At 20.8% G+C, this 23,954-nt stretch overlaps 7 protein-coding genes, 3 non-coding genes and 1 pseudogene across 10 annotated transcripts, besides 1 other annotated feature; 4 read left to right on the top strand and 7 right to left on the bottom strand.

Annotated features, from left to right (window-relative positions):
* Positions 1 to 491: 491 nt before the first annotated feature.
* PBANKA_0315300 (patatin-like phospholipase, putative) lies at positions 492 to 5,789 on the top strand (the record flags this gene model as incomplete). Its single annotated transcript, XM_034567485.1, has 1 exon — positions 492 to 5,789. One exon carries the CDS (start codon positions 492 to 494, stop codon positions 5,787 to 5,789), a length of 5,298 nt encoding a protein of 1,765 aa, XP_034420036.1.
* Positions 5,790 to 6,744: 955 nt separating this feature from the next.
* On the bottom strand, positions 6,745 to 8,267 carry PBANKA_0315400 (pre-mRNA-processing protein 45, putative; the record flags this gene model as incomplete). The annotated part of the gene is made up of 2 exons (XM_034567496.1): positions 6,745 to 8,170; positions 8,251 to 8,267. 2 exons carry the CDS (start codon positions 8,265 to 8,267, stop codon positions 6,745 to 6,747), a joined length of 1,443 nt encoding a protein of 480 aa, XP_034420037.1.
* A 1,133-nt stretch (positions 8,268 to 9,400) lies between these two features.
* Positions 9,401 to 9,920, bottom strand: PBANKA_0315410. The gene has a single exon (XR_004611892.1). It is a non-coding gene; the product is annotated as a ribonuclease P (non-coding RNA).
* Positions 9,921 to 10,390: 470 nt separating this feature from the next.
* PBANKA_0315420 lies at positions 10,391 to 10,511 on the bottom strand. Its single transcript, XR_004611893.1, has one exon. It is a non-coding gene; the product is annotated as a Plasmodium RNA of unknown function RUF2 (non-coding RNA).
* A 336-nt stretch (positions 10,512 to 10,847) lies between these two features.
* On the bottom strand, positions 10,848 to 10,931 carry PBANKA_0315430. The gene has a single exon (XR_002688160.1). It is a non-coding gene; the product is annotated as a small nucleolar RNA snoR01 (small nucleolar RNA).
* Positions 10,932 to 12,495: 1,564 nt separating this feature from the next.
* Positions 12,496 to 13,686, top strand: PBANKA_0315500 (annotated as a pseudogene).
* Positions 12,496 to 13,686: a sequence feature (saccharopine dehydrogenase, putative).
* A 1,281-nt stretch (positions 13,687 to 14,967) lies between these two features.
* On the top strand, positions 14,968 to 15,438 carry PBANKA_0315600 (40S ribosomal protein S30, putative; the record flags this gene model as incomplete). Its single annotated transcript, XM_034567508.1, has 2 exons — positions 14,968 to 14,971; positions 15,266 to 15,438. The coding sequence occupies 2 exons, from the start codon at positions 14,968 to 14,970 to the stop codon at positions 15,436 to 15,438; spliced, it is 177 nt and encodes a 58-aa protein (XP_034420038.1).
* A 456-nt stretch (positions 15,439 to 15,894) lies between these two features.
* PBANKA_0315700 (conserved Plasmodium protein, unknown function) lies at positions 15,895 to 16,296 on the bottom strand (the record flags this gene model as incomplete). The annotated part of the gene is made up of 1 exon (XM_034567519.1): positions 15,895 to 16,296. One exon carries the CDS (start codon positions 16,294 to 16,296, stop codon positions 15,895 to 15,897), a length of 402 nt encoding a protein of 133 aa, XP_034420039.1.
* A 1,466-nt stretch (positions 16,297 to 17,762) lies between these two features.
* Positions 17,763 to 18,075, top strand: PBANKA_0315800 (ribosome associated membrane protein RAMP4, putative; the record flags this gene model as incomplete). The annotated part of the gene is made up of 2 exons (XM_034567530.1): positions 17,763 to 17,919; positions 18,026 to 18,075. 2 exons carry the CDS (start codon positions 17,763 to 17,765, stop codon positions 18,073 to 18,075), a joined length of 207 nt encoding a protein of 68 aa, XP_034420040.1.
* Positions 18,076 to 18,829: 754 nt separating this feature from the next.
* PBANKA_0315900 (pseudouridine synthase, putative) lies at positions 18,830 to 19,877 on the bottom strand (the record flags this gene model as incomplete). Its single annotated transcript, XM_034567541.1, has 2 exons — positions 18,830 to 19,296; positions 19,388 to 19,877. The coding sequence occupies 2 exons, from the start codon at positions 19,875 to 19,877 to the stop codon at positions 18,830 to 18,832; spliced, it is 957 nt and encodes a 318-aa protein (XP_034420041.1).
* Positions 19,878 to 20,915: 1,038 nt separating this feature from the next.
* On the bottom strand, positions 20,916 to 23,501 carry PBANKA_0316000 (replication factor C subunit 1, putative; the record flags this gene model as incomplete). The annotated part of the gene is made up of 1 exon (XM_034567552.1): positions 20,916 to 23,501. One exon carries the CDS (start codon positions 23,499 to 23,501, stop codon positions 20,916 to 20,918), a length of 2,586 nt encoding a protein of 861 aa, XP_034420042.1.
* Positions 23,502 to 23,954: the final 453 nt, after the last annotated feature.

A 23,954-nucleotide genomic window follows, 5' to 3' on the forward strand; every position in this document is an offset into this window, starting at 1 on the left:
ATTTGTAAAAATAAATAAGCAAATAAAAAATATAATTATGTAATAAATATGTTTTGGGAATTATTTTTATATTTAAAATATTTTTTTTTACAAAGTAATATTATGGCCTATTGGATATATAATGTATTTACAAATTGAGAGTTATTTATATAGTATTTGTGAATGATAAAATAAAAAAAATATATGTAATTGATAATTAATGGTATGAACAATTAAATGTATATGATAGCTTTATTTTGTTTTATTTTTTCTTGGATTTTTTTATTTATTTTATATCCCTTTTAGCACATACTTTATATACAATCCAATCCAGTAGAATTGATATATAATTTGTGAATATAAAGTTATTAATTTTTTTTATAATTAGAATATATATTTAAAAAAAAATTAATTTTTCAAATATAAAATGAAGTATAGATATGATGAGTATAAAAAGAAAGAATAATAATTATAAGTAAAATAAATATATTTTTAAAAGGTGAAAAATCAGAATGGGAAATTCAAACATAAAAGAAAATGATGATAAGGAAATGAATAATATTAATGAATTAGAAAAAGATAAAAAAAAATATATAAAAAATAAAAATTCTCAAATTTGTTTTGAAGAAAATATTATAAATATGTATATTAATGATAGTTATTTTAAAAACGTGCTTAAATTAAATGATATTTCAAAATATATTTTTAGCTCTGGAAAAGAAGGCAACGATGTGGATATAAAGGTAGAAGGAAATGAGTCACTAAAATTAAAAAATAAAAAGACTATTGAGGATATTGTGAATAATAATAATAAATATATAATAGATTTTGTAAATGGAAAAATAAGAAAATCAAAAATAGAAATAGCGAATTTTATTTCATTTTATGACTTTTTTTTAACCACACAAAATGGGACAATAAATAATTGTTTATTGGAAAAAGGGGAAAATAAATGGGATGGAAAAAACATGTTAATTCAAAATTATATATATAAACAAATAAAAAAGTCTAAGAATTATATATCTACAACGAATGAATATATATGCATTAGAAATTATCTAAATAACTTTGATTCTATGATGTTTCCTATTTATATGTATAATTCAAAAATGGGAAATGAAGAAATGTCATACTCTGGGGTTCTAATAAATAAGTTTGAAAATAATAATACAAAAAAAAAAAAATATAGAAACAAATTTGAAAAAGGAAAGTTATATTACATAATTGATGAAAATATATGTTTTAAGAAAATGGAAAAGAAGGGTCCTAAAATGTATACTACCCAAATATTAAAGATTCGAAATAATCAAATAGTAATGAATAAATATATAAGATGTGGAAAACAAGGGGTTACTAAATTGAGAGAAAAATTAAAAAGGGATGGAAATAAGAATGGAAATAAATATGGAAATAAATATGGAAATAAAAATGGAAATAAAAATGGAAATAAAAATGGAAATAAAAATGGAAATAAAAATGAAGAAGTAAAAGAAGGAACAAAAATGAGTCTATACACATATTATATAAAAAGAGTATTGCCAAAAATATTTAACAGAAAGAAATGTAATATAACAAAAGATGGTAAAGAAAAAAAAAAAAAAAATTTAGGAATAACATTTTCACCAGCAGGTTTGTTAATATCATATCATTTAGGAGTTAGTAGTCTACTTGTTGAAAAAAATATAATAAATATAAATACAAATATAGGAGGTTCGTCAGCGGGAAGTATTTGTGCATGTTGTTTAGGAATTGGTTTAAATATATATAAATGTTTATTTTTGGCAGAAAATATAATTAAAAATGCACATATAAATGGTTGTTATAAAAAATTAGAAAATTTATTAAATGTAGAATTAAATAAATATATATATAAAGATAGTTACAAATATTTAAATAATAGATTAGGTAATATATTTGTTGGAATAACGCAAATATTACCTTATTATAAAAAATTAAATATAAATAAATTTTATAATGATAAAGATTTAAAGGATGCTATAATCGCATCATGTAATATTCCTATGTATATTTCAAATAATATTTTTGCAAACTTTAGAAATAAAAAATGTGTAGATGGATTATTTAGTACAAAAAGAAAAGATTTTGGATGCCCTAATACAAAAACTGAAAGGATAATAAAAATTTCACCATTTGCATCTGAATATGTAGGTATTGAAAATAAAAATAATAGTGTAATTAGTCCACAATTACATAAATATAATCATATTGTATTTTTATTTATTTCAATAAAGAATTTGATTAATAAATTTATTAACAATATATGGATAGAAAAAGAATATATTTTTTTAATACAGAATTTACTTAAAATAATGAATGAAAATATTTTTGATTTTTCAAATTTTATGAAGCAATATTTTTTTCATATTTATAATTTTTCTAAAAAATTTAAAGATGATAAATCTGAAAGTATATTAAAAAAAAAAAAAAAATATAATAAAGATGAAATTATTATGAATATTCAAGAAAGACTTGAAAATAATTTGTCAAATTCATTAAATGCGAATTTAATGAAAATTAATTTATTTCTTAAAACATATGAAGAAATAAATTTAAATTTTTATAAACATAATTATAATATTTTATGTTTTTACAAGTTTTGTATAATTTTAATTAATATAGTAAGTAGATATTTTGCTGAGAGTTTTAACATCACTTATTTGTCTAATATTTTGATAAAACTTAATATAGAAAAATTTGGAGAAAAAATAAATGTAGATTATAATTTAGAGTATGGAATTCAGCAAATTTTTGATTATATAAAAAGTTATAATTATTTGGAAGCAAATAAATTCATACCTTTTTTTCCTCAATTAATAAGTCATGTTATTTTATTTTTTTTTAAAGAATGTTTTTGTAATGAAAATATATTAAAATACCATCGAATATATTTAAAATCAAAAATATTAAATATGATAGATATATTGAAAAATATGTTTTTAATTGAATTTGTAAAAAGAGGAATAAAAAAATACATCTTATCTTTTAATTTGGAAAATTGTTATAAAAATGAGACTAATTCGAATAATATTCAAAGCATTTTAAATTTTTTAAAATATAGGGATATATATATAAATTTTATTTATATAATAAATGAAATAAAAAATTCAAATAATAAAATACTAAAAATTAACGAATATAACTACTACAATTTTATAAGCATAAATAAAGAAGATATAAGTGATTATTATATATTTATGTATATTTATTTGTATGCAATTATTTTTTATAAATGTGCATTTTTATTATCTGAAAAGGAGAAATATGTGTTTGAAAAATCGAGCATTTGTTTTTATAGTCTAGTTCAGAATTCTGAATTAAGGAAAATAGATAATGATAGTAATGGATTCAATTATAGTGCGACATATAATGGGGATCGGAATAGTATAAGTTCTTATTTCTTATTAAATAACAATTTAAAACAAGAAAATGTTGGTGCATTAGAGCTAGCCAAGAAGCATTTTGAGTCATGGGCGTCTCTAAACATTTATAAAAATAGTAATGTAGATGTAGAGCCCATTTTTGATGACTGCAATTTTGTAGAAAGTTATAGAAGTAATAGTGCGAAAAGGGAAAATGATTTAATAAGTGATAAATATTCAAGTGGGATAAAAAAAAACGAAATAAATGAAAATATAAATTTTGTAGCTAAAAGTAATTTGCATTTTTTAGAAAATGGTGCACAAGGAATGTGGAAAGTAAAATCGGAAATAAAAAATAGAAAAGAGATTAACAAAAGTGAGAGTAGTAATAGTTTTTTTTTTAAGAATTTAATAAATAAAAAAAATAAAAAATATAATAAGAGTTCAAATTGCAATAAAATCGAGCATTCAAATAAGTTAGAGGATTTGAAATGTGACGACAATTTTTTCAAAATAAATAATTTTTTAATTTTCAATAATAATTATGGGCGTGTTAATAAAGTAGATGAATATATAAATTTAAATAAAAACAGAATTTTTGAAATAAACATAAAAAACAGAAATGAAATAATATCAAACTTGTATAATATATATGTGTGCTATTGTGATGCCATAATTTTGTTGAAATTTGTGTTTAATATAAATTTTTGTGAAAAAACAAGATATATGTTTTTAAAGAAAACAAAAAGCTCGAAAAAAAAATTTGAAAAAATAAAAAGCAATAAAAAAATAAAACAAACAAACATAAAACATATTTCTATAAACAAATGTAATAGTGAAAACAACCTTACTTGGGCAAATATAGACAATAAGTTTTTTGATGAAATCATTAATAAAAATATGAATAAAACTAGTGAACTAAATAATTTGAATCTTTGTAGTAGTTTTGGCGATAGAAGTGCAACATTTGAGGTATGCTTATTACCAAAGAACCAGAAAACAGAAAATTCTTTTTTTAGTGAAAAAAAAGAAGATGAAAAAGATCAAAGATATTATAAAAATAAAAATAAGAAAGAAAATAAAATGGATGAAAATGAGAAAGTTGGGGATAATTCAGAATATTTATTACAGGGAGGAAAAAATAAAATGTACATTTCTTACTCTGATACAATATATAAAAAAAAAAAAAAAATATATAAGAACAAAAAAAATAAAACAAATATGGATAATTTTCTCAAAGATTTTAAAACAAATATAAATCCAGAAATATATGATACATATAATACATATTTTATAAAAAATAATTTCCCTATAAGAAAATTATTTAGAATACTACTTGAAGGCACTAATGATAAAAATATTAAAAAACTTTATGACATGGGAAGAAGTGATACATATATGTGGCTATATGTTGAGTATATAAATATGAGCATTTATTTATTTAAAAAAGTATACTCTATATATTTAAATATGATTTATTATTTTCAATCGTTATTATATTTGACTAATATTAATTTAAAAAAAAAAAAATACGAAGTTTCGAATATTCTTAATTCAGTAGAAAATGTGATTTTATACATTAACGGGGTTGAGTTTAATATTTTTTCACTTTGTAGATATATTTCATTTTTCCTGAACGGTTCAGGTATTTTTGGTGTTAATTTCGTTAGTAGCCTGAATGGGCAAGGTAAAAACGTATGTGGGGGGGATGATAAAAAAAATAACCAAAATGGAAGATCATCATATGAAGATTTTCAATCAGAAACATTAAAAAATGATAAAATAGTAAGTTTTGATAAACATGTAAATGAAACATCAAATGAGTGTGTGAATTTTGAAGGAATAAAACTATTATTTAATCGTGATGAGAAGAAAAACGAAAATAATGCATTAATATATCAAAATAGTAAAAAGAAACTAATAAAAAATAATAAAGGGTTAATAAAACCTGAAAAGTGGGGTAAAAAAATAGCAGATCGAAATTATAATTATTTCGAAAAAAAAATGAAAAAAAAAAAAAAAAAAGACAAAAGACAAAAAGAAAGAGTAAAATATAGAAGTATAAGCTTACCAACAAATTTAAAAAAAACTGTTTTGAAAATTAGAAATTTAAGAAATAAAATAAATTTAAATAAAAACATAATTGAAGGAATAAATAATAATTTTTTAAAGAATACACCATATGAGCATATATATACTCATACAAATTTTTGGCTATACTCTTCTTCTGATAATAGTAATGATGAGGATACAAAAAATACAAATGAATTTTGGATAAATAATAATAAAAATCCTAATACTCAATTTGATGATATATTTGATGAAATATCAGAAGAAATGGATACTTTTTCCTTTATATCTAATTTTTTTAAAACTTTTAAAAATATGGATAGTAATAATTTGGGCTTATCGGGGTATTTCGGGTTTTAAGAAATTTACCGATTTTTATGCATTTTTACATTGTTATTTTATTACCTTTGATACTCGTATGATATATGAGCGCACACACATACAAAGGATTTATTATGCATTAATTTAAAATTTATTTCTGTATATTATTGTTTAAGAGTGTTTTCTTTAGTCCGGTTTATCTTATGGGTATATACCTTTACCATTATTTGTTTCATAAGATTGAATATCTTTACATGTATGAAAGTGGCATGGTCATTTCATACATAAATAATTTGTTTTTATTTGTTTTGATTTTTATGGTTTATTTTTTTTGTATTTTCAAAATGCGCAATTTTTTTAGTTCATACATTTATTATTATGTTTTTTGAATATGTTACAATTGTATTTATACTTATCATGCTCGTATAATGAAATTGTCTTAAATAAAATATATGAAAATTTTACATTTTCTATAAATTTAGTATATTTATAAAGCCTCTATTAATGTATATTTTTTCCCACAAATACATAAGTCTATATGGATGTACATATATTATGTTTTGTGCATAATATTAAAATTTTTTTTATAAACAATGATTATGTTTATGTATATACTTAAACATTCTTTTTATAAATTTGAAATTATACGAATCGAATAATGTTAAGATATTTAAAAAAAGTAAAACAATTAGAATAATGGAAATTTTATATGCATTTTGAAGGCATTCAAATATTTTGAAAACACACATACATGACGAGGTTTTCTAAAAAATAAAAAAATAAATTATAAATATTTTAAAACGGAAAATGTGTAGATAATATTTCCCAGAGTGATTCTTCCACTAAGCACATGAGGGGTGTATGTTTTTGGAATAAATAAATAAAGATGTAAAAATTATGAAGATGTGGAACAATTTTGATTAAAACAATGGGAATATTATCGAGATTATAAATATAAAACAATGTATAATTAAATTATAAAAATGAGTGATAATTATTTTTTTTTAGCTTGTGATAATAAACTGTCTAAGCCAAAAGGATCAAGAGTATCCTTAACAAATTTGATGGGTTCAGCATTTTTAGATGTTTCAATTTTTTGAAGTGTTTTATTTACTCTTTCTTTTGAGAATTTATATATATTAGTACTATGCTTATTATCAAATAATGATGTATCATATATTTGATATTCTTCATTATCGTGCAAATTCGAATTATTATTATTATCATTATTTATGTTAAATAGACTTATATCATGTATATTAGTATTTTTATTAACATTAACTTTGTTTAGAGCTATTTGTTCTTCTATATGTCTATTTTGATAGTTTTTAATTTTTTTAAGATTTTTTTCAATTTTATATTCTTTTTCTAATTCTCGTTTTCTATCATTTATAATAGAACTTTGAGTATTTCCTTTTTCTTTTCTGGCTTGAATAGCTAGATTTCTGAGCATGTCTTCTTTTTTTTCTTTTTCTTTTAATTTTTTTTGTTTAATTATATTGTTACGCATTTTTATTTCTTCCCTTGCTTTTTTTTCAGCAACATATAAATATTCACTTAGATGTGCAAATTTTTGATTTATTTCAAGATTATTTAATTTTTTATAATCACTTTGAATTCTTTTATCTAAAGCAATATTATATCCTTTATTATTTTTCCAGTTTGATACACATGGAGGTAATTGCCATTCTTTTTCTTCTTCTTTTGTTAATTTTCGTGTAGGTGATCTAAGTATTGGGTAATTTGGTGAATTTTTAATATTAGGAAGTTTTTTATTTTTAAATTTGGATACATCTAACGGGTCTGTAGATTGTTCAACTACTTTTATAATTCGTTCTTCTAAATTATTATTTAATTTATTTTGTGGTATATATCTATAATATTTATCTTCTTTTTTATTATTTATACAATTTTTATTAATTTTTTCATTTATGATATTTTCTATATTTTTTTTTGTATTTTCAATAATTTCCATTTCTTCTTTTTCACTAGGTTTATAAATAGCGTCATTATATTTTTCATCTCTATCTTCTGCTTGTGATAATATTTTTTTTTTTCTGAGTTTTTTTATGGATTCATTTGTTTCGATCATATCGATATTATTATTGTATATATGTATACTTTCATTGATTAAATTGTCATATTTCACATTATTATTTTCATCAATATATTTTAATACTAAATTTTTTTTTTCTTTTCCATCTTTTGTATTTAATCCCATATTATTTGGATATTGATTAATATGGATTTCAGGATATGCACCCCCATCTTGAAAATCAGAATTGCATGAAATTCGAAGCTGTTGTCTTTTAAGATATTGATAACATTGTTTTTTTGTTTCATCTTTTGTGTTTATTTGTTTTGGGGATATTTCATTTTCATTCATGTCATATGTTTTTTTTTTGGGTTTTGGGATATTTCTGCACAAAATAAAATGAGAGAAAAATAAATGAGGAGCCAATTGTTAGTTATATTTTAACAAAACGTGGATAAATTTTACCTTAAAAATTCAGTCATTATGTTCCAAGGATAATGATTTTAGAAAGCTGGAAATGTTTCTTCATTCATTTAGTTCGCTATGTTTTTTTTTGTTTGACTTTGCTTAACTTTTTCTGGAATATGAAGAAACAAAAAATTTTGAAAACTCAGATTGAATAAATCTGGAGATGGTTAAAAATTAATATTATTTTTTCAATACGTTATTTTGTGGCCATTATTAAATATGGATATAACGTATTGAACGTTTTGATTAAATTATGTAACTATTAATAAACTGGAAAAGCTTATTAGTTTATTTCGTTAGCTATATTTTATTTTACATTTTATGGCATACGTTATTTTATTTAAATAAAATAAATGTGGAAAAAATTATTTTAAAGAAATTTTTTTTTTAAAGGAAAAATGTTTAGCAATAAAATAACAAAATAAATATAATGAATTGTGGAGGAATATTATTTCATATATTAAAAAGGGTTATATACTTGATTACGATAATAAAAAAGCGCAAATATAGAAATGTTAATTTAATTTCATTTTGATAATTTTTATTTATAATTTAAACTTTTTTTGTCAGTGTTTAGCATTTGGCTATCCATAAACGTATACATAATATATACAATATTTTTTTGTTTTTACAAATTTAAGGAAAATAAAAGTTAGAAAATTTAAGTTTTTTATTTGAATTTTCTCCCATTTTCGAAGTTTTATAGTAAAAAAATATGCGTATATTTTGTTATTTAATATGATAAAAAGATATATAGAATTAACTTATATACACAACACAAAAAAAAAAAAAAAATTAACAATAGAAAAGGGGAATGATAGTTTTTATATTAATTTATTTAAATCAGGGAGTAATATATAAATATAATATATATATGTATGTATGCATGTATAGGAAAGTGAAAAAAATGAAAAACAAAAAACCTCATTCTTCTTTTAAAATCAGCCCTTTAGAAATAAATATGAAATTATATTTATATTATTCTAAAGGTATATTAGCGAAGTATCGCTGCACACATTTATATAATGCAAATATTATAAACATTAAATTTTGTGATAAAAAATTTGTTAAGTTCTTAGAAGGTTATACTGTTCTTTGTATGTTTTCATTTCTTTTCAAGCTTCCCTTTTTTAAATTCCCATTATGTTAATATTTTGGAATGAATTTAGGAGTAGTCTGAATTAAGTTATTTTTCTACTACTTCAAAAAAAAATCGAAGCAGTTGAAAAACCTCAAAAATCGAACTCACCAATGTATACTTGCTTATTAGCTTTTTCAAAATCATATATATATATATAATTTTTTTATAATTAAAAAAACTACTATAAACATATGATTGATATTTCTGGTAGCTAATTAATATTTGTTCAATATTATTTTTCTCAAAAATATTAATAAAGAAATAAGTATAAAAAAATAAATATAAGACTATTTTTAATAATCTTACTTTATTTTTAAGAAATATAATTAATTCTTTTTTTGCAGCATCTCAGACCTTCCTTCCTGTATTTTATTAATTACACAAAATATATAAAAAAAAAAACAAAAAAAAAAAAGAAGGAAAGAAAGAAAATATAATTTTCAAGTCTTAATCCTCTTCCTTTTTTTGATTTTTTAATTTTGTGTATGTATATTTGCAGGATTTTTGAGCTTAAACTCATTCCTCATATATTGAATGGGGAATAAAAAAAAGGAGCTAGTCACTTATTATATGTACCAATATAGTTATATTCATATTATTTTTATGCAATTTGGTAAAATTTTTGGATTTTACAATTTCGACAAATACTATCCTTATTTATTTTTCTTTACATAAGTAATGTACACACTTGAGTTTTATGATAAATTTCGATTTCTATATATCCTCCTTTTTATAAAAGATTTTCAAAAATTGATTGATTATTCATAATAATTATTATATGGCTTTCTTTTGTTTATACGATTATTGTATTTATGCAATTTATTCATAATAAATTTAAATAATCATGGACGTTTCCGTTTCACTGTTCTAAAAAAAGAAACAAATTAACGAATAAGTTATGAAATAATATGTAATACTTTTAGAGTTATAAAGGGCAACAAAAATATATGTCTAATATATATTTTGGTTAAAGGTAGATGCTGTGATATATATGGATTGACACTTTTAAAATAAAAAATTTAAAAAGCCACCGTATATACATTTGTTATATGAACAAGTTTGACGTTATTATTTGTTTAAAAATATTTAAATAAATATTTTCATAATAACTCTTCGAATTGTTCAATGAATATTTTTTAGAAATGAAATTAATGATTTTAAAAAGGATGTATCATGTAGATAGTTGAAAATCATATTAAAAACATGAGGAAAGTGGGTAATAAAAAAATTCTGAACGCGTACATATATAATAATAGGTATATAATAACATATTTCTGAACAGTCAGATGTAAATAGAGGAAACAAATATATTATCGCTTTTTTTAGAGCAAAGTTATATTTTTTGCACACACAAATGTTCATAAATTAGTATGCAGATTCTCCCCCCTTTTATACATACACATACAAGCATATACATAAATATATGAACGGCAATTATTTTATATTTTATAAATAATCAGAACTTCTTAGAGGAGTTATTAAACATTTGATTATTAATCAAAATCTTTTAAAAATATAATATTATCATCATTTATATTTACAAAACATATTTTTGCCTAAATAATAAGTATTTTGTTTATTATATAATTTTTAATTTTTTTTTAATTCACCTTTAAAAAAGAAGGCTTAGGCCTTATATTGCTATTATCATTGGCTTCCCATTTTTTCCGTAATGTATAAATATATTCACTCTTTTTAACATTAATAAAAAAACAATTTTATATGTTACTTGCCATTTCTATAGATTAACTCATTTTTCAAACAAAAAATAGGTTATTCCAAATTAATTTAAAAAAACAAACGAAAAAATAAAAATGAAATATAAACATAAAAATATAATATAAATGTGAATATAAAAATAAATATAAATGTAAATATAAAAATAAAATATAAAAATAAATATAAAAATAAATATAAAAGTGAAGGAAAAAATTTTGATAAAAATGCAAATAATTATAAAGATAACAAGCGAATACAAAAAATAAAAGCCCAACAATATATAGAAATGTAAATATCACCACATATAATAAAGGTGCTCAAAGGATACATAAATTAATTGAAACAGTTTGGCTACCTGGCATATGCATAATAATATATACTAAAGAAAAACTTACAAAAATAAAAAAACTACTTATATGGATTTGAGTTATGTATTTTACATCTCTAAATGTTATAGCGGGTTTCGTTTGGAAATAAAACCCCCTTAGCCATCTGTCGATAATAATAAAAAAAACAAAAAAAAAAACAAAAAAGTAAATAAAAAATAAGTAAAAAATGAATATTCTTAACATTTAAAGTACAAAAGAGACATTTTTTATCTTTTAGTTGTAACGGAAAAAATTAAAAAGTATAAATATTGGATCGAATATAAATATGTATGCATTTATGTTAATATTAGTAAGGTGTTAAACAATTTTATATATTCATATCACTTTGATTGTGTTATAAGAAAATATTTAAGGTGGTTATTATTGTTTTTATTTTTTTAAAAAAAGCAGCTAATTTTTATGATTTTTTTTTGTGTTTTTTAAAGGGGAAATATTTAATAGTATAACCGAAAAATATGTAGGATACGTATATACAACTATAATCGATATATATTTAAAATATAGATAAATGTAATTAGGTATTTTATAAGGTGTACATGCTTATAACATATTTATTAGGATTTTTTTAAAATTAAATATATAGTACGTCGAATTGTTTAATATATATATTCATATATAAGTTATTTGTGGAAAACAATTTTGACATGGATTTTTTTTTGCACATAGACATTATTATTATTATTTTGTGATAATAAAATGCACAACTGTATATATATAATATAGTACTAAAAGGTAGTTAATTGATAATTTGTTATTATAATGTGTAATTAAAATATTTTTAAATTTATGGTTGTTTTGTTTGTATTTTAAATCTTAAGTAATAAATGGGTAATATGAAATAGTATATTTTCCAAATTTAAAAAATAATAAATCAGAATAAGATTTATTTGGTAAAGCATACATACATAGAAAGGTGTGTATATTTATACAAATTTATAAGAAAGAAGTGAATAGATATTATGAAAAGTTGTTTATTTTTTTACATAAAGAAGAATGGATTAAAAAGAGTGTGATATTTTATTATTTGGAAGTACAGGATATAGTGGGGAAATGGTTTTAGAATATTTTTTAGAAAATTATGAAAACAAAATATAAAATGATAAATTAAAAATATTATGTGGTGTTAGAAATGTGAATAAACTTAATAATATTTTATTCAAAATAAAAGAAAGGATAAACATAGACTGTATTGATAAAATAAATATAAAAGAATGTGATGTAGAAAATGATGAATAAATTTTGAGTTGTATTATATTATGTAAAGTGGCAATAAGCACTATAGGACCATATGGAAAATATGGATATAATATAGTTAAGACATGTATAGATGGATTTTGTAATTATTTAGATGTTTATGGAGAGCGTGATTTTATTTTAAGTATATATAAAAAATATAATAAAATATCTAAAGGAAAATAATTAAAAATTATACATAATGCTTCATTTATATCAATTATAAGTGATTTATGAAATTTTATTATACAAAATATATTTGAAAAAAGATATAAAATCAGATGTCCTTATGTTTGAATTCGGCTATTTTCGGAATGTTGTAATTATCGAACTATTGGAAAAGATACATTAAAAAGTTATTTATTATTTAAAAAAAATGTAGGAAATAAATATAATAGATATTATTTACGCCAAAGTGATGGGGATAGTGGTTATGTGAAGCGGGAAAATAAATATAAAACTCAAAACTTATGAAAAACAATTTGGTTATTGTTTTGACACAATATATTCTGTAATTGAATAGGAATACGTGCTATGGTCAAATTATTTACTTAATTATAAATATGGAAAAGATTTAGTAATATATTATAATTTATTATTTTATATATATAGTTAAAATAGGATTATTTTACATTACTAGTTTTTTTAATAATTTTACCTTTATTGATTATTAGATAGGTAAATATATTGATAATTTTCATAAGTTAAAAAATATAGTGAATTAAAAAAAGGTGAAAAGAATAGACAAGTTGTTTTAAATTTTCAATGAAAAAATGAAGATCTAGGATATTTATTAACAGCTAAAATTATATCAGAAGCTGCAATTTCGCTAGTTGAAAATAAAACAAACCTTAACAAAAACATTAGAGTCATATTTGTATCAGTAGGTTTGGGTTTGGGTCCATTGATCAATTAAAGCAAGCGCCAATATAGCAGTAGATTAATAAATAAATGAAAAAAAAAATGAATAAAACACACTTCCGAATTCCTTAAATTTGAAGTGTATGAAATATGTACTTCATTACACTATTTCAATTAAGATATAAATTTTTATTAATTTAAAATCCGATAAACAATGTGGTTAAAACAGAAAAGACATATAATATACATACCAAAATTTGTACAATTTGTATACATTATGTAAATATATGTGTGTAAATTGATAAACCGTAAAAGTTTCAAATTAACAAGCCACTACAGATATAAATTATATATAATATTAAATGGATATTTAAATATAATTTTTAGTGCGTATAGTATATATAATGATGCTATAAATCCAGATTTTTATTTTTCCCATTTTTTTAATGTTTATAATTATGTGAAAATATGTGAAATAAACAAATTTGTGGTATTTTTTATTAAACTTTTTTTTTTATAAAATTTATAAACTTTCTTTTTTAATAAAAAATTACAAGATTTTTATTTTATCACACCATTAATGGAATATGATTTCATTCTTTAAACTAACTATATTATAAATATAAAATGTTTTAATTTTTCAAATATTCATATTAATAATACTTATTATTTAAAGATAATTTATTTTGAAAAAAATAAGGTGGGTTTTATATTTCATGGGGAAAATAATAATATATCAGCAACACAAAGTGGAAACGAATTTGCACTTAATAATAAAAATATAAAGTAAAAAACACAATTTATATATACATAAGTTAACAATATTTTATTTGATTTGACATAACGGATTGTACTGACTGTATTGATGTGATATGCCCACTACTCATAAAATATATTATTTTTTTATACAAAAAAAAAGAAAAATTATATATCGGTTTATTATATGCATAAAAAATGAACTATATATATTTAAAAGAAAAAGTCGGTATATAATAATATGTAGTATTAAATAAATAATCCACTGTATATATTAATTATACATATAGTATGTATAATTTTTTCCTTCAAAAATAATATATGGTATGAAAAATTTCGGTTCAATAAAAAATATAAAATGGAGTATAACCCAAATATTATAATATTTAATTAATTTTAAAATGCTCTCATAAAAATTTTAGGGAATTAAAATTGTGATTTTGCATACAAAAATAAATTATAGAAAATTGAATTTTTTATATAAAAATAAACTTGTAAAATTAAGAATTCAATATATAAATATTTCATAAAAAGGGTTACAATTTAAATAATAGTAAAACAAATATAAGCATTTTATATACTTTATATTATTTAATTAAAAAATAAACATTAACAATGGGTAAGTTTAAAGCGATTTTTATTTTTTGTAAAATATGTGATTTAATATATTTGTTTTATGCATTTAAGAATATATTACAAGCATTAAACTACATTCATATGTATAATGTAGATTTTACTGTTTAAAATAAAACTGTTTATATATATTTGTAGAAGTATACAATATTGGGAATATATACCCCCTGACTTTGATTTATTGATATTTTATATGATGTATAGAAAATAAATATTATACTGATAGCTTATTTAAATATATATATATATATATTTTTTTTTTTTTTTTTTTTGATTTTAGGAAAAGTACATGGATCATTAGCACGAGCTGGTAAAGTTAAAAACCAAACCCCTAAAGCTCCAAAGTTAAGTAAAGGAAGAAGATTAACTGGCCGCGCAAAAAAGAGACAATTATACAACAAAAGATTTTCTGATTGCATTGGAAGAAAGAAAGGACCTAACTCAAAAGTATAATAATTAATGCACAGATGCGTATATATATGTATTGTATGCATATTTATAGGATATTTTTTTTTTCCATTTTTTTTTATGGAAATTATTTTTCATACTTAAATAAAGAGCGATAAAACTGAAATAATAATATGTGGCTCACACTTACAATTATATGTTAATTTGCGAACTATTTTATTTAAAAATATATTTTATGTTTTGACGAAATTGCAAAGAACACATTTTAAAAAATACACAACTAAAAAAGTAATAAATAACTAGGATTATAGCAAAGGCATTTTTTTAATATAAAATAATGCATTTAAAATTTTGGCAAAATCAAAAGAAAAAACATATATAGGGGTAAACGCTTTAATCTTTAATTTAAAAAAAATATGTCGATTAATTTTAATTAATATTTTGTCTTTAATTGGTGTTATGGGAGTCCTATAAATATGCTAATTTTGTAAAATAAATATGTTAATTTTCTTTCTTGGTATTTGTTTTATTTTTTGAGTCCCTTTTTTTATTTTCGAGCTCAATAAGGTTTTTCTTTTCTTTTTCTTTTATTTCATCGATAATATTAAATTTCATATTTTCTCGTGAATTATTATAAAAATGTAATGCAATGACAGCAGACAAAAGTAAATAAAAACTTACAGACGAAAATGTTATATTTTTTTCAAATGTTAATATACTCGAAGGATATTCTTGGCGATTTAAAGGATTGTTTATTTTTTTTTTTTGTTTTTCATTTTTATCGACAGACGAATAATGATTGTGTCTTTTTATTGTGATAAAATTAATTGGATGAAATTTTTTTTTTTTTTTTAAAAATAATAATGTATTATAATTCTGTATTTTAAGCATATATTTAATCATAGTTTATTAATAAGAATAATGAAATATTAGTACAAAATTAAAATTAAGTTTGCGTAAACATAATAAGAAAATGATACTCGCATTTATGTTTTTTTAAAATAATAACTAAATAAATTATACATATAAAATAAGTTTTGAATGGTAAAGAAATATAAATGTTGTAAATATATGTATATGGGGATGATAACTAAATAAATTAATAAACTTATGAGTTTATTTATTTGTGTGTAAATTGTTTTCAACCACTTGAAATAAAACAAAAAATAGTATATAGTTGAAAATTAAAACATGATTTGATTTTTGAATTAAACATATATGATTGTATATATGTATTTATATTTGTGTATATTTTAAGTTAATTTATTTTAAATCATATTTTATTTTTGATATATTAAATTAAAAAAAAAAAATGCTACCCTAAGTATCTTCCATAATTATTTAATTGAAATATGGTCTTAAAAAAATATATATTATAATTACAAATGTATCAATTAGTGTTTAAAAGGTTTAATATAAGGAAATAATAAAAAAAAAATTATATAATGTATTAAAAACATTATATATATATATATATATATATATATAGGAGAAATAGTAAAAAAAAAACCTTTAAAAGTTATATTTCAAATGTGCAAATTTTTCGAGCAAAGATACAAAATTGCAATAAAATGAAAGTGTTAAAAAAAGTGGCGACTAAATTTTAAAACGTGCTAAAACTTAGAATATAAAAAAATAAATATATAAGAATAGCATAAGACTATTTTCTATGGGGAATTTATTGTTTAAAGTAAATATATTTATATAAAATAAAAATATAATCCAAAGTATTATTTATGATATTTTCCAAAAGTAAGGAAAATATTCCTAAAACGCTATTTTAAAAAATATTTTAAAAGCATATAAAATAAATAATATTAAACTAATTGCAAGGTGAGTAAAAAACTTAAAGTATATGTAATAACATTTTTGCAAAATTTTTTTTGAATAATATAATTTTGAGTATATGCATTACAAGATTTGGTGAATATATTTTTATTTTATGTGTAAGAAAATAAGGAATTATTTTATCATATTGATTTGTTTATTCTGATTTACAACTTGTTTAACTCTATGTATATTTGAAAACTGAACATTCATTATAAGCTTTATCATTTTATATTATGTATATGAATTTTTCTGTGTTAAAATTGTTAATATATATATTTTTTTTTTGAACAAGCAAATATTGTTTTATTTGAATGTTAACTGTTTATGAATCTCAATATTAAGAACAATATTCATTTTAATAGTATGCAAAGGGAAAATACATTTAAAAATACATTTTAAAAAATAAAATTTCATTATACAACACGGTTATAATAATAAATGCATAAGCAGACATATCTTTGCGATAATATGATCATTCTACAAATTTGTGATAAATGACTATTCTATACATCTTTGTGTAAATTTGTTTTTTTTTATAGATGGCAAGTAATAGGAAAATAAATAAAAAAATAGAAACCTTTGATAATAACATAACAAATCGAGGAAATGTCCCGACCTCTATTGCCAAAAAGGGAAAGAAATATACAGTAGGGCCCATACTACTTGGAATATTTATTTTTGTTGTAATTGGATCAGGTAATAATTATAAATATATTTATTTTTTATAAGATTTATAAAAAGAAATTAATTTTGTTATAAATTTACAGTTTTAGAGATATATATATATATATTTTTTTTTCAGTTGTTATCCAAATTTTGAATATATTAAGCAAATCAAAAAGTTATTTTTAAAACTGGCATTTTTTTTTGTTCTTTTGTTTAAAATGAATAAATTATAGTCTTGAAGATAATAATAAATGAATGAATTAATAAATTTTATTGTGAATTTTATCATTATATTAAGAGGAATATTCATACAATTTTATGTTGTATTTATTTCCCGATTTTTGAAACGGTGTGCATTTTGAAATGTAGCTTATAACATGCATACGCTTTTAATTGTTTAAACTTATAAATATGAGTAAATGATAAAATTGATAAAATAAGTGTGTGTTTACATTAAATATAAAATATAAATAGTATTATTTTAAAAAAATAAAGATCGTTTTATAGTTGCAAATGTTCAGTATAAATATGCGTTGTTTAAAAAAAATTTAACTTTTGCATATATATGTAGGTTGAGTGTGTGACTTTTTACGTACACAAAATACATAAAAAAAGTGTACAAGTAATAAAAAAGTATGCACAGTCATAAATAAGTGTACAAGTAATAAAAAAAGTATGCATAGTCATAAAAAAAGTGTACAAGTAATAAAAAAAGTATGCATAGTCATAAATAAGTGTACAAGTAATAAAAAAAGTATGCATAGTCATAAAAAAAGTGTACAAGTAATAAAAAAAGTATGCATAATCATAAAAAAAGTGTACAAGTAATAAAAAAAGTATGCATAGTCATAAAAAAAGTGTACAAGTAATAAAAAAAGTATGCACAGTAATATATGCGTGTACTTGTGCATGGTTGAGAGGTAACGTAGTTTTTAGCTAGTTAAAAATTTCGCGTCTTTAAATTTATTATTTCCTTTTTTGTTAATTCTCTATATTGCTTGGGAAGATGTATATTCTTTAGTGTAATATTTTCAAAGGCAGTTCTTTTAATTTTAACTATTGGTTGATTTATTTGTTGAAACATTTTTCTAATTTGTCTATTTCTTCCTTCTTTTATGCTGATATTTAATACAGTTATTTTTTTAATTTGATTTTGGATTTTTACATTTTCTTCTCTAAGAACTTCAATGAAAGCAGGTTGAGTTTTTTTTTTTTTTTTTTTATTATTATCTTCATCTTTTAAGTATACACCGTTAGCTAGCATTTTAAGAGCATCCATGCGTACAGGGCCTTCTATATGTATCATGTATTTCCTTACTCTTTCATATTTAGGATGTGTTAGTTTGTTTACCCAAGTATATTCATTTGTAAATAGAAGAACCCCAGAGGTGTTTCGATCTAATCTGCCTAAATTATGTAATATAAAAATGGAAAAAAAATAAAGTACTTTTCGATAAAGGGTGCAATAAAAAATGAAAAAACTATTAGAGTTCCTAACCCACAGATACAATACGATATTTTTGCAATAAATCATCAGGAAAGATTGAAAATATAGATTTTCTATCTTTTTCGTCCTGATTTGTACATATCAATCCTTTAGGCTTATGCATGACAATCCATTTATATGAGTTATGATTAGTATTAGAAATATTGTAATTATTTAATATTTTTTTAATATTTTCTATGTCAATTTTTTTATCATGAACTTTGATTTGATCTTTAGTTATATCTACATGTGTACCTGGATTTAATACTACTTTATTATTAATTTTTATATTAGCATTTTGTATAAATTTATCTGATTTTCTTCGAGAAATATTATTATTGATAGAAATCAATTTGTTTAATCTTATTATATTTTCATTTTTGTTACAATTTGTTTGTAGAATAGTAAAGGTATTATATTTTTTTATACATATAAATAAAAGTAAAAACAAATAAAGGAATAATATATATTTCTTGAGATAAGAATTTAATAATATTTTCATCGATTTTTTTATGAAAATGAAATAAAATTAGTACTGAAATGCTTCTATGAATATATACACAAAATATAAGTTGTGGTTTTTTGTTTATATTTACATATTTCTTATATACAATTGTGTGGGAATGAAAAGTTAATTTCTTATAAGAAATTGAGATTTATCTTATATTTTATTTTTCTTATAATTATATATATTACTTGGTTATATGTTTGACAAATAAAAATTTTTAAAAATTCAGAAAGTGTATGTAGATGTTGGTAAAGGCATGCGCGTCTATGTTGGATAAATAAAAGTGGGCATATAAAAATCGGATTTTTGTATAAATAATAATACATGTATATATATCAAATTAGTGGGAATAATTAATTTTTTTATATTTTTTCCCTATAATAATATTTAAGTTAAAATGAAATATAGAAAATTAGGAGATCAGGGGAATACACGCTTTTTTTAATATATTTATATAAGCCAATTTTTGAAAAAAAAATGTTATATGCATGCATTTTTGTGCAATGATAGTGTATATATTTTTTTTATTTTATAAAATATGAAATGAATTTCTATTTTAAAAAGAGGTATGTAATGCTCATATTAGTATTTATAAAATGAAATTCAGATGGGGAAATGTGATTGAAATTTACATTGCATATATAAAATAATTTGGATGGTAATTTAATATATGATTTAAAAAAAATTGAGCATTGATAAAAAAAAAATAAGGATTTAATATCTTATTTAAAAGAGAAAAAAAAAGGTGTAGTTAGTGGTAAATTTAGAATATATATATTTGCATAGGTTTTTTTTCGACAATATATAAAATAATTTTCGCCAAAATTTAATATTTGAAAAATGTGTGTAAAATATGTATATATATAAATGGGATACATTGATTTAGGTTTAAATTAAAAAAATTATGAAAAAAAATAAAGCCTGGGATTTTCAGAGTTAAGTAAAAAAACAAAAAAAACTAATGTCTATGAAAATGTAGTTCAAGTATAAAATTGAATGTAATGGGATGATGCTTTATAGATATGATGATTATTATTTTTTTTTGGAAGTTTTTGGTTTTGTAGTTAATTTATTTTTGGTAGTATTTTTTTTATCAGGCTTGGTTTTGACTAAAACATCATCATCTTTGTCTTCTTTTGAGTCACTTAAGTCATCCATATCTTCATCTATTTCATCGTCATTATTTTTATATGATTTTTTATCAATAGATTTAAGACTTTTTTTAACAGCATTTGGATCATTCTTAACAACATGGGTTGCATTATATTGGCGAGTAAAAGAAGCTTTAATTTTCGAATCCAATTTATCATATAAATTTTCTTGTATTGGTAATCTTAAAGATGGTATATTTTCAATTAGCATTTCTTTTGTTATATTATATTGTTCCATTAATTGTATAGAATCATTTACATTATTTTTTTGTAATGGAACTATAATTTTATAATATATGTAATTAAGGAATCCACTAGTTATCATATACTTTGGATAAACATTAAGTTTATAAGATAGATTAAAACATAATTCATTTAGTAATCTTTTATTTTTATTAAATGTTGATATTTTTCCAAAAGCAGATGGGAAATTTATTCTACCTTGCATAAAAGATTTTAGAGATCTTATTCTCATAACAGGGCATACACACGATAATATAGAAAAATGTGGTAATAATGAATAATCCATAGTGGTTTTTAAATTATATTTAATTTTTTCTGCTAAAGATAAGTCATAAGAAATTTGTGCAAATGTATTCCATTTATTCATAGAATTAGGCGAGTTATCATTATCATTAAAAATATTTGTATAATTTTCACTTATAAAATATGGTATTAATTCGTAGTCTACAAAAAATAGATCCATGATTTCTCTTATTTTCAATTTTGATGATTCATGAAAATTTAATAATTTGAGTGTTATTTCAAAGGGGTTTGCTAATGATTGTACATTTTTATTTGAATTATTTATATCTTTTTTTATGTCTAAAAATTGTATTCTTTTATATGTTTTAGATAACAATTGTAAAGCATTGAGTATTTGTCTTATATCACCATTTGAACTTTCCCATAATAATTCTAAAGCATTTGGTTCCATCATAATATTTTCTTTTTTACAAATTTCTAACAATCTTTTAACTACACTATTTTTATTTGGTGTTGTAAATTTTAAATCATAACATTTATTAGCTAAAGTTCTCATTTTACTATTTTGTCTATCATTACATATACATATAATTGGGCATTTGGTTTTTTCTATTAATTTTAATATAGCGGAACTACCCCCTTTATCCCCACTAGACATTCCATCAACTTCATCCATAATAATACAAGTTTTTTTCAAATTTTTATTATTTAATGAAGTAATAGAATAACCTCCTGTTGCCATATCACCAATTTTTTCAACAGCTGCTTTATTTCTTTCATCAGATGCATTAAATTCTATAACATTATATCCTGAACTTGTTGAAACAATTTTTGCAGTAGTTGTTTTTCCTATTCCAGCAGGGCCGCTTAATAACGCACATTTTGCATTTACATTTTCAAAATTTCCTCTAAAAGTTTTAGTAACTTGTTTTTTTAATCCTTTTATACATACATCATCCCAACTTGATAGCCATGTTTTTAATTTAAAAACATTCTGAGTATTTCCTACTAAATCTTCTATTTTAGTAGGTTTATATTTATCGACCCATAATTGATTTAAGACATGTGATACATTTTGTTCTTGTTCTTGTTCATTTTTCATATTTTGGTTTAATATATGATGGTTTTGCTCAGTATTACTTTGGTAATTTTGTGAATTTTCATTTTTTTGTTTTGGAAGAAGTTCTAGTAATTCTTCTTCATTTAATATTTTAATTATAGATTTAGATTGTTTTGAAAGTTCATAAGCCTTTTGATATTTTTTCCCTTCATTATATAATCTACCATCTTCTAAATATTCACCATGTATAAGATAATGTGTTTTTGATGATACAGCAGACATTACACTTCCTCCATGTTCTTTAATTTTATTTTGTAAATCATCTCTATTATATGTTTTGAAAACACCTGTAAGGACAAACTTTTTATTTATAAAAGGTAAATAATCAAAATTTTGAGAAACGTTAGTTTCATTTTTTTGTAAAATAATGTTATCTTCAGTGAATACATATTTTTTTTTGTATCTATTTTGTTCTAAAATATCAGAATCATGACTTCTTTCTCGTTTTGGATTAGTTGTTACTTTTTTAGATCCTGTTTCTATAATATTAAAATATTCATCAACATTTTCGAGGGGGATTTTTTTGCTTTGGTTATTGATGTTGGAATTATTTCCAGTTTGCTCTTTTGGTGTATTTTTAGAAACTGGTTTAAAATATGAAGATATATCATAATACGCATTTTTTTTTGAGGAATTTTTCTCAATGGTTTTGTTTGTTGTATTATTAGTAGTAGAAGCATCCTTTGCTAGTTCATCATCACTTTCATCTTTAATTTCAACAACAATTTTTGCATCTGAATTATTCAAGACATTTTGATCCTCATTTTCAAATAAATTATTTGAGATTTTTTTCAAACGTTTTTTTTTCCTTCCCTCATCACTACTATTATCACTAAATAATTTTTTTTCTTTTGATCTCATTGGGATGCACGCACACACACCGGGGAATAAAAAAATGGTAAAAAAAATAGTAAAAAATAATAAAAAAATAATTGAAAAGAATAAATATTATATAAATAAGCGTTCGTAAATAAATATATATATTTATATTTATAAAATACAAAATTAAAAAAAATATATATATGTTTATTGAGAGCCTTTTTGAAGATGCCAAAGGGAGTATTATATAGCCAATTTAAAAGGGCATACTATGCACATGCGAAATCGGTAAAGAAAAATATGCACATTTGCTTTGTTACCATATTATTATCACTATTATTATTACTATATTATTACTATTATTTTACTATGTTATATTTATGTGTAATGAGAATTTACTTTTTTGTCATTTCGGCCGATTTGACGATAATGGAGAGTGAATGTATATTATTTTGAAATTCCTTTTTTCAAGCCTTAAAAGTGAAAGATAAATAT

This window comes from Plasmodium berghei, assembly GCF_900002375.2.
Source record: "Plasmodium berghei ANKA genome assembly, chromosome: 3".
Taxonomy (NCBI): Eukaryota; Apicomplexa; class Aconoidasida; order Haemosporida; family Plasmodiidae; genus Plasmodium; species Plasmodium berghei.